General features: G+C 35.7%; 1 protein-coding gene across 4 annotated transcripts in view; it reads left to right on the forward strand.

Moving 5' to 3' along the window:
- The window catches only part of EML4 (EMAP like 4), a 152,328-nt gene that overhangs the window by 102,284 nt on the left and 40,208 nt on the right, over positions 1–9,836 (forward strand). For all 4 annotated transcript variants that reach the window (XM_008700190.2, XM_008700192.2, XM_040623146.1 and 1 more), the window contains 4 exons: positions 1,054–1,164; positions 3,477–3,572; positions 6,945–7,079; positions 7,190–7,325. In XM_008700190.2, coding sequence (XP_008698412.1) covers positions 1,054–1,164; positions 3,477–3,572; positions 6,945–7,079; positions 7,190–7,325 — 478 coding nt within the window. The remainder of the gene's footprint in view (positions 1–1,053; positions 1,165–3,476; positions 3,573–6,944; positions 7,080–7,189; positions 7,326–9,836) is intronic.

Consider the following 9,836-nt stretch of genomic DNA (forward strand, 5'->3'; position numbering starts at 1 on the left):
TTTAACCATGGCTTGTGTATTTGATTCTTTTAAATGGCAACTAAGGGATTTCTAGTATAAGCAGGGAAAAAATAGTAGAATGTAAGAACATTCCAAAAATAAGAGAGAATCATACTACTTAAATATTTTTCTCTAAAATTAAGGGTTCTCCCTAAGGAAACTACTTACTTGTAAAATTGGGAGGACTCGTAAGCTTGTTACTTTTTTTTTTTTTTTTAACGTAGCATAACTCATCAGTGTTTACCAGAAGATACTACAGTTTCACTACATTGATGGACCTCTTGATTTTATATATGACTAGAACTGATAACACTTTAAAAATTTCAGTTCCTATTCAATATTATTAAGTTGGTTTACGTAATAAATCCCTTACTTACAAGGATCAACAGTGGGTATTGATGACTGATTAACATGTGTCTGAATGTACCCATTACATTCTCTGGCTTGAGTTTATTTAAAGAAAAGGAGTTGGAATGGTTATATTGGGTGACTTCGAAGGCCTCTTCCAGTTTCAAATTCTGTTTAAGAACTGTTTAGCAATTTATTGGACTCTGATTAGAAAAAAATGTATTATTTTCCCAGGAATTAAGGTAATGTTAAAAGAGTACCCAGAGCAAATTTGCCTGGGTTAGAATTCTAACTCTGTATTTTAATAACTGTATAACTTTGGGCAAGTTATTCAAATCTCTATATCCGTTTTCTCATCTGTTAAATGGTGATTATTATAGTACATAGTTCTTGGGATTATGAGGATTAAATGAATTAATATATGTACCTTAGAATAGGATATGACATAGTAAATACTAAATCATTTGCTGCTACTATTATTATCACTGTTGTTATTTTCTCGTTTTCATAGTATGAGAGGAAAATACCTACTCAACATTCTTTGGGGTCATGTCTAATATAGTAGCTATTTTATATTAGATGTTTATCCATCCCCACTGCTTTTTAAAGATGGCAGACAGTTCTGCGTGGTAGCAGTATTTATTTGCACCCACCTGAATACCAGTTAGTCTTGCTATCTTGTGTTTTTCCCCTTGTTTTTTGCAGCCTCTGCAACCCCATGTCAGAGTGTGGGATTCAGTTAGTTTATCCACACTACAAATTATTGGACTTGGGACCTTTGAGCGTGGAGTAGGATGCCTGGATTTTTCAAAAGCAGTAAGTGACAATTTTGAAAGAAGTAAGCAAGCTGCACAAAGAAGCAGAAAAGATAAGCTCAGTTTTCTGTTCACGCGTGTCTGTGTGTGTGTGTGTGTGTGTGTGTGTGTGTGTATTCATAGAAAGTGCTAACTCCACGGGGCGCCTGGGTGGCACAGCGGTTGGGCGTCTGCCTTCGGCTCAGGGCGTGATCCCGGCGTTCTGGGATCGAGCCCCACATCGGGCTCCTCCACTATGAGCCTGCTTCTTCCTCTCCCACTCCCCCTGCTTGTGTTCCCTCTCTCGCTGGCTGTCTCTATCTCTGTCGAATAAATAAATAAAATTAAAAAAAAAAAAAAAAAAAGAAAGTGCTAACTCCGAATTTTTAGCTATTGCTTAGCAATGGCCAGCATTTTAACCTAGGTACTAAAGTACTTTGCTTTAAATGGGATATAGGTTGTTATACCTAATTATACTTTTGTTCTTTTCTGAAATAGGATTCCTGTAGTAGCAGGAAATGTTTAGAGGAAAAATACATAGTGTGGTATAATTAGAAATAAGCAGTAGGACGTGCTTTTGCTTCAGCTTGAATCATGGAAATCTATTTTATTTAGAAAATTCACAGACATGGAAGTTGGCCATTTCTATACAAATACTGGCTTTTCTTGATGTCATGTTGGAACAAATGAAATTATCAGACCTTTGTGGGGTGCCTGGGTGGCTCAATTGGTTAAGTGTCTGCCTTCAGGTCAGATCATGATCCTGGAGTCCCAGGACTGAGTCCTGCATTGGGCTTCCTGCTCAGCGGGGAGTCTGCTTCTCCCTCTGACCTTCCCCTCTCTCATGCTCTCTCACTCTCTCACTCACTCACTCACTCACTCTCAAGGAAATAAAATCTTAAAAAAAAAAAAATTCAGACCTTTGTACTCACTAAAATCATGAATTATCTTGGTTCTGAATTGATGACAAACATGAGTTTAAAATTCAGTATCTAGCAATCTTATCTAAACCTTGAGGCTTTATTCTGAGGGGAAAATAAAACAAGGATATTACCTATTGAAACATTCTATTTATTCTTGAATTATATACAATTATTGTAGAGTGTATGGGAGATCTACATTTTAGGATCCATGATTTTAAATTTCAAATACAAATACCCCTCCAGATTTTATTGGGCCTAACTCATACTTTAGAATATATACATGTATTTATATTACCTCTTCAGTTCCTAGCTTTCAGCAGGTTTATTATGGATTATAGGAGTTTTGTGGGACATGGAGGCAGAAGGCACATTTTTAGAACAGAAAGATAAATTTGGGTGGACATAGGAATTGTGCTAGTTTTGAAGGTACAGAATGTCCAGAGGTTCATTGAAACAAGAATTGTGAGAAAGGCATTTACAAAAGGTGATAACTGGACAGAAGAACTTTCACTACCTTTCTTACCCCTAAATTTCTGTAGCAGAAACTGTTTTCATCTTTTTGATACCATTGTTACAGTGTTAAGACTATCTTGGATTGCCTCATACTCTAAATTTTCCTAGTTTAGGTAATTGTTCTAATATAGGCTAAAAGAAATATAAAAAGAAGAGAGTAAGCTCTCCCCTTCCTTAGTACCTCTTACTTTTTACCACAATATTTCTTTCTCCCATATATGTCATTAGGCATATGCTGCAAATGCCACTGGAAAAATAAATATTAATATCCACATTTTTTTTCTTAAACTGGGAGACAAATTATGTGAATGAAAATGATTTCAGAAAAAAAGAAAAGGGGCGCCTGGGTGGCTCAGTCGGTTAAGTGTTCGACTCTTGATTCAGTTCAAGTCATGATCTCAGGATCATGAGATCAAGCCCTGTGTTGGGTTCCACACCTGAGTGGTCAATCTGCTTGATATTCTCTGTCTCTACCTCCCTTGGCCCTCCCCGCCCATGTTTACTGTCTCTCTCTCTCGCTCTCAAATCTTTAAAAAAAATTTTTTTAAGGAAAATAGAAAAGAATTTATTTTATTTATCTCATTTATTCATGTTAATGTAAGTCAGGTATATTGTGGAAAACTAAACTGCTGTCTCTGAATAACAGAAGTAACTAGATGGCAAGTAGAAATTAACCTAGGGAAAAATTAAAAATAGAAAATATTTTTTAAAGAATCTTCATTATATTTCTGAAGAAAATACAGTCAGGAAATAGTATAATCATTTTCTTTCAAGGAGCTGTGAGTTTAAAGAATTTGGGATTACCTTAATGTTGGCAGTTTTAATAATATGGTATTTCTTCTTAGAAAGTCAGCCTTAACTGAAAATTTTTAAATGCCTTTAATTGGCTTTTCTTTAGGATTCAGGTGTTCATTTATGTGTTATCGATGACTCCAATGAGCATATGCTTACTGTGTGGGATTGGCAGAAAAAATCAAAAGGAGCAGAAATAAAGGTAAATCAAAAGAATTTTTAATTATTAATTTTTAGAATACATCATTTGTTTTGCAGATCCTGGAAAGTATATTGCATATCCTTAAGTTGCAAGAGCATAACAATTGGCCATATTCGTTAGATTTATTGATTTGCCATCATTCTAGTGATATTAAGGATACCATTCTTAAAATAATGTATTTTTTTAAACAACTATTTATAGTCTATAGTTTCTGTGATAGTATCTACAGATCCTGAGGTCAATTCTTAAAGTATTCTTAAGATAAAATAGTTAAGCACCTCAACCAAATTCCATTGGTATTTCAGACACATTGTGCTACTGAAATGCCAAAGTAGATGGTTATCTCCTCTCAAAATTAACTCTGAATACTCTACCTGGTTTCTTCTTAACAAAATTTGTTACTTCATTCAATCTTTAAAGTTTTAAAAATCTAAAGGAAAAATTCATCCTAGGAATATAACTGACATAACCAAAAAGCATATGTAACGGTAAGTTTTTTGGTCTTAATTACATGTATGGGATTATTACGTAAAATGCTACAGCATTTATAATTGGTGTAGAATAGGGTTGATCCCTTTGTGTGGATCAGGCTATAACTTGTAAGAAAAGAATATAACTATGTTCATATGGGTGGAAATGGCCTCCCTCTGACAGGCTTTCAGAGGGATTCAGAATGACAGGATAACTATAAAAAGCCTGTGACATATTTGCTGTACTCTTAAAAAACATCACATTCCTCTTTAGTTGTACACTCTCTCTCTCTCAGCAGTTTTGTTTGGTATAAGCTTCAAGCTTTCAGCTCGTTCGTCAAAAACATTCTTTTAAATAGTGTAAGTTAATCTTTTGAAAGAAATAGAGTAGAGTGATTGTACTTGAAAAGAATATGACATGTCAGGAAACCTCAAATCTTGAAAAACATAAATGAGGATATAGATTGTCTTTCAGCCATCATTCAGAGTAATTTAACATTGAAACATGGGGACGTTATACTGAAGTGAAATGGGTGAATTTTGATCCTTTGTAGTAAAGGCTACCAGATGAGGTCTTGTGGTTTTCCTCCTACTGGCCACTCTTTGATCTCCTTTCCAGGACCTTAAATGTTAGTATTCTTCAGAGTTATATCCCATGTCCTCCACTGGTATCACATATGCTCTTATGGCCTTAGTTATTGTCTGTTGTGTCCCATATCAATTAACTGTACCCCATCTCTCTCTCACACACTTAAACCTGTATTTCTTGTTGCCTGCTAGGGATCTTTATTTGAATGTCGTCTCCCGCAAGTCAAAATCAACATGTCCCATTCTGCACTAATCATCTTCCTTAGCCCTCAACCAGTTTCGCCTCCCACCACGTTCCACATACTTGGGAAAGCTAGAAACTCTTTTCCCCTTGCTTGTCACACTTAAGCTCTATATCCCAGATGTCTGTATTAGAGCTCTTTCCAGTGCAAATGACTACAAAACAACTTAAAGATAACTTAAAGAGAATTTATTGATTCATGGTTAGGGAGAAAAAGAACACATCTAGAAAAAGTCGGAGGGGAATTTTATCTCAGGAATGACTTTATTCAGGGACTGGATCACTGATTCTCTTCTCTCTCCTCCTTTTGCTGTGTGTTGACCTTATTCTCTTCTGCTGTAGGTGAGCTCTGTTTTTGCTGAAGTCACAGAAATGTGGGTAGTTGGTATATACCTAGTTAAAGTTTAAAATTCAGTAAGGCAACTTCAAAACGTTATTGACAGAAATTAAAGAAGACCTAAATAAAATGGAAGAATATACAATAACATGGATAGAAGAAAATATTATGAAGCTGTTACTTCTCTGCATATTATTTTGTATTTTCAACATGGTCAGAATCCCAGCATGATTTTCATGGAAGTTGACAAGCTGAGTATGTGTGGAAATATGAAGGAATAAGAGTAGACAAAAACAACAAGGTTGATGAGTGTGTGAGGTAACTGGAATTCTCATACACTGCTGTGTATTGAACACAGAAATCAGCACAGCCATTTTTGGAAAACTGTTTGGCATTACCTTCTAAAGTTGAACATACATATGTGCATATTCTCTACCGTCCTGTTCCACTCTTAGGTATAAACCCAACAGAAGTATATCCATGTGTTGGCCAAAAGACAACTAACCAAAATTAATCGTAGCCAAAAAAAGGGAAGTTACCCAAATGCTATCAGTAGGAGAATGAGTAAATCAGTAATGTGGTCTTTACATACAAAGAAATACAATACAGCAATGAGAATGAACAAATTACAACATGTGCACCAATATGAAGTGAATCTCACAAATGTAATGTAGATAAAATGGGGTCAGACAAAGGAGTACATTCTGTATGATTCCATTTAAATAAAGTACTCTGCTGCTACAAATTAGGATCATGGTTACTTGAGCAGACATAGGAGATATTGTCTAGAAAAGATATCTAAGTTGTTTCTGGAATGTTAGAAATGTTCTTCTCCTTGTTCTAGATACGGTACAGAAGTGTGTTCAGTTTGTGAAAATTTATCAAGCTATGTATGTACTTAGGATTTGAGTACTTTCCTATATATATAATATAAACTGAATAAACAATAGCTAACGATAAACAGCTGTACAAGCATGTATATTTTACCTCACTGTTGTTTGAATTAAGTTTGCTTTTGCCATAAAATATATGATAATTCAGTTGTGATTTACTGAAAATATAGAAATATGCTTTTTTAAAAATATCCTCAATTCAGTAATTTTAGTGAAAAAACTGTATTTGTAATTCCTTATGACTCTCATGCCTGTTTTCTTCCACTGTCTCACTCCAGTTCTTTTAAACTTAACTCCTGTCCTTTCTAGGTTTTTTTGAGGAAAGAACATAAAACTTCTTAGTTTTTTGTTTTTTCATTTCTATAGGTATCAGTAGTGACCGTTCTGTATCTACTTTTTAAGTCTTCAGCCTGATGATGAATCTCTAAATCAGTAATATTTTGGTCAATAGTAATAATACCAAGAAAGATAAGACTGTCATTTTGATGGAAAAAAAAAAAAAGTCTGTCTTTGCGATAGAATGTACATGGCTCTTGCGTTTGCTAGTTTTAGTGTACTTTTACCTGAATGTGTAAGAAATTAAAAGAATCTAAAACTAATTAAGTTGTCTTCCTAGTGCAGACTTATTATATGTAAATAGCATAAAAGATGATACAGTAGTAAGAGGACATCAAATTTAAATCATTATTCTAAAAATCTATTAAAATTTTTCAGGAAAATTGATCTTTGAAGAAAAGGCATTTTCTCAAAATGTTTCCCAGTCTCGATTGTCAGTAGCTATAATTGGTACTTGATGGCGATAAGGATATACATTCATCTAAAGCTTTATTTCTCTGTCCACAGACAACAAATGAAGTTGTTTTGGCTGTGGAGTTCCATCCAACAGATGCAAATACCATAATAACATGTGGTAAATCTCATATCTTTTTCTGGACCTGGAGTGGCAGTTCACTAACAAGAAAACAGGGAATTTTTGGGGTAAGGATCGGAATGTTATAACTTCATTTTAAAACTTGATTTTTTTAATCGTTGAGTAAATGAACATCATGCCAAAGGGAAAACTGAAAATTCTCATTGTTTCATTGTAGAAATATGAAAAACCAAAATTTGTGCAGTGTTTAGCATTCTTGGGGAATGGAGATGTTCTTACCGGCGACTCAGGTGGAGTCATACTTATATGGAGCAAAACTACTGTAGAACCCACCCCCGGGAAAGGGCCTAAAGGTACAGTATTTACAGTATTCTCACATTAAAGTCACATCTTGCCGTTGCAGGCTGGCTCTTACTCCTCAAATTGCCTTTGGTTTTTAAGCTTTTTCATGATCTGTTTTTTAAAATTAAATTCTTTATGGTTATTCACTGAGCCTATATAACCTACATTTGACTATATTCAACCTTTCCTTTTAGGAGGTTAATACAAAGTAGTTAGAGATGATACAGATAAATGTTAATTTAAGCAGTATAAAGATTAAGAGAGAAATCATCCTGATCGTTAGTGTTTTATGAAGCCTTCACAGAAGAAATGGTATTGAAGCTACACCATAACAAATGTACAAGACTACAAAAGTACAAAAGATATGGAACCTTGATCAGTTTAGGGAAACAGTGCAAGCAAAGGCAGAAGGATGGCTGTGAATGTGAGGCATCCAGGATAATGTGAATCAGTTTGTCATGTAAAAGTTAACAGACAAGAGCTAGCCAATTTGAAGGGAATTTTATTTTGTTTTATTTTTTAAAGATTTTATTTATTTGACAGCAGAAGCAGGGCAAACAGGAGAGGGAGAAGCAGGCTCCCCACTGAGGCAGGAGCCCAGTGCAGGGCTCGATCCCAGGACCCTGGGATCATGACCTGAGCCAAAGTCAGCCGCTTAAGCGACTAAGCCGCCCAGGCACTCCAGGAAATTTGATTTTAAAAAATAGTAGTGTTTTGTAATTCCTACTATCAGTTTAATATGTACTAAGTAATTGATAATTTAAGTAGGGATTAAGATACAGATTTTTTGAGTTATACACAAGAATCCTTAAAACTGGTTGTTGAGCTCACCATAGAAGAAGACTTATGAGGCCAAGGGTCCTTTATCCCCCAGTTAGATAACCAAAAAAGTAATACCTGCAAGTATTACAGAAGTGAAATTTAAAAAGAAAAAAAGTTAACAAGATAGAACTCTTTATTTAGTGCCCCTGAAGAAGGGAGGAGAGAGTTTCTAGGATTATCAGTGCTATAGAACGTCAAGAATAAAAACCAAGAACCAACCATTAGTAGTTTGCAATATCAATAGAACATTAAGGCCCCAAAACAATATAGAGCAGCCAGTCTCAAAATGGAGAATTTTGAGAATCCAAGAAGAAAATGGAATGGTAAGTAGAGAGCTACTAGAGTCAGTCAGTCTTTTTAAGGTTGCCTAAAACCCGAAAGTAAAATGGGAATTGCTGGTAAAGCAGAGGGACTAAAAAGAGAGAGATGAGAATACCTGGATTGGGCATATGATGAGGAATTATCCTTGAAAAAGAGCAAGACCCTCCATCTTATTCTGAGACTGGAACCTTAGGAGTGGAGATATCTTATGTGGGTAAATGGCGGGTGGGGGAAGGTCTTGCAGGATGACCTTGATCTCAGTAAAGGCAGCTCTGTTAAAGACTTGTATTGAAGTTTTTATTTTTATTTTATTTTATTTTATTTTATTTTATTTTATTTTATTTTATTTTATTTTATTTTATTTTTAAAGATTTTATTTATTTATTCGACAGAGATAGAGACAGCCAGCGAGAGAGGGAACACAAGCAGGGGGAGTGGGAGAGGAAGAAGCAGGCTCACAGCGGAGGAGCCCGATGTGGGGCTCGATCCCACAACGCCAGGATCACGCCCTGAGCCAAAGGCAGACGCCTAACCGCTGTGCCATCCAGGCGCCCCTGAAGTTTTTATTTTTAATGGATTGAAAAAGAATAGTAATGTAGTAAAGCATCACATAATCAGACCCTGTTACTTTAGAATTCTACTTGTTGGAATTGGGGTCCTGCTGAAACCTTTGTCTTATCTATGGATATTGGTCATCTTATAATAAATAATAAAACCAAACCCCTATAAATTTAGAGATATTATTTTCTAAACAATTAATGATTAAAACTATCCTTATCGAGTCTCAAAAGCCTGTTTCCAAGGATCTTAACAGCTGATAATTAGTAGTTATTTATAGTATAGTAATAAAGAATGATAATCCTAATTACTACATTTGTGGCACATTTCCTACCTTTCTCCTCTCCTTTTCCCAAAATAGCAACAGACTAGAGGGTTCCGTCCCCCTTGGGCTGGGTCTGGTGGTTTCTGTGAGGGCAGTATACATGTCCATGTTACAAAATGGGAGAGAGGAGGGAAAAAGAATAAACTCATAGTTTGGTCCCCTTCTTCTTTTTCTTACTACGGCCCCTCTTGCCAGCCCCCATGGTGGTCATTGGCATTTCTTTAGCTTTACCTCAAATTGATTGTCCTCAGAAATACAGATATATTCTTTTATTTTTTTAAAATAATTTATTTATTTGAGAGAAAGAGTACGCATGAGAGAGCACAAGCAGGGGGAGCGGCAGAAGGAGGGGGAGAGGGAGAAGCAGGCTCCCTGCTGAGCCGGAAGGCCTATGTGGGACTCCATCCCAGGACCCTGGGATCATGACCTGAGCCAACGGCAGATGCTTAACCGACTGAACCATCTAGGTGCCCTAGTACAGATATATCTTTATTTT

The sequence above is a fragment of the Ursus maritimus genome, unplaced genomic scaffold (genome assembly GCF_017311325.1).
Source record: "Ursus maritimus isolate PB19 unplaced genomic scaffold, ASM1731132v1 scaffold_6, whole genome shotgun sequence".
In the NCBI taxonomy this organism is placed as follows: domain Eukaryota; kingdom Metazoa; phylum Chordata; class Mammalia; order Carnivora; family Ursidae; genus Ursus; species Ursus maritimus.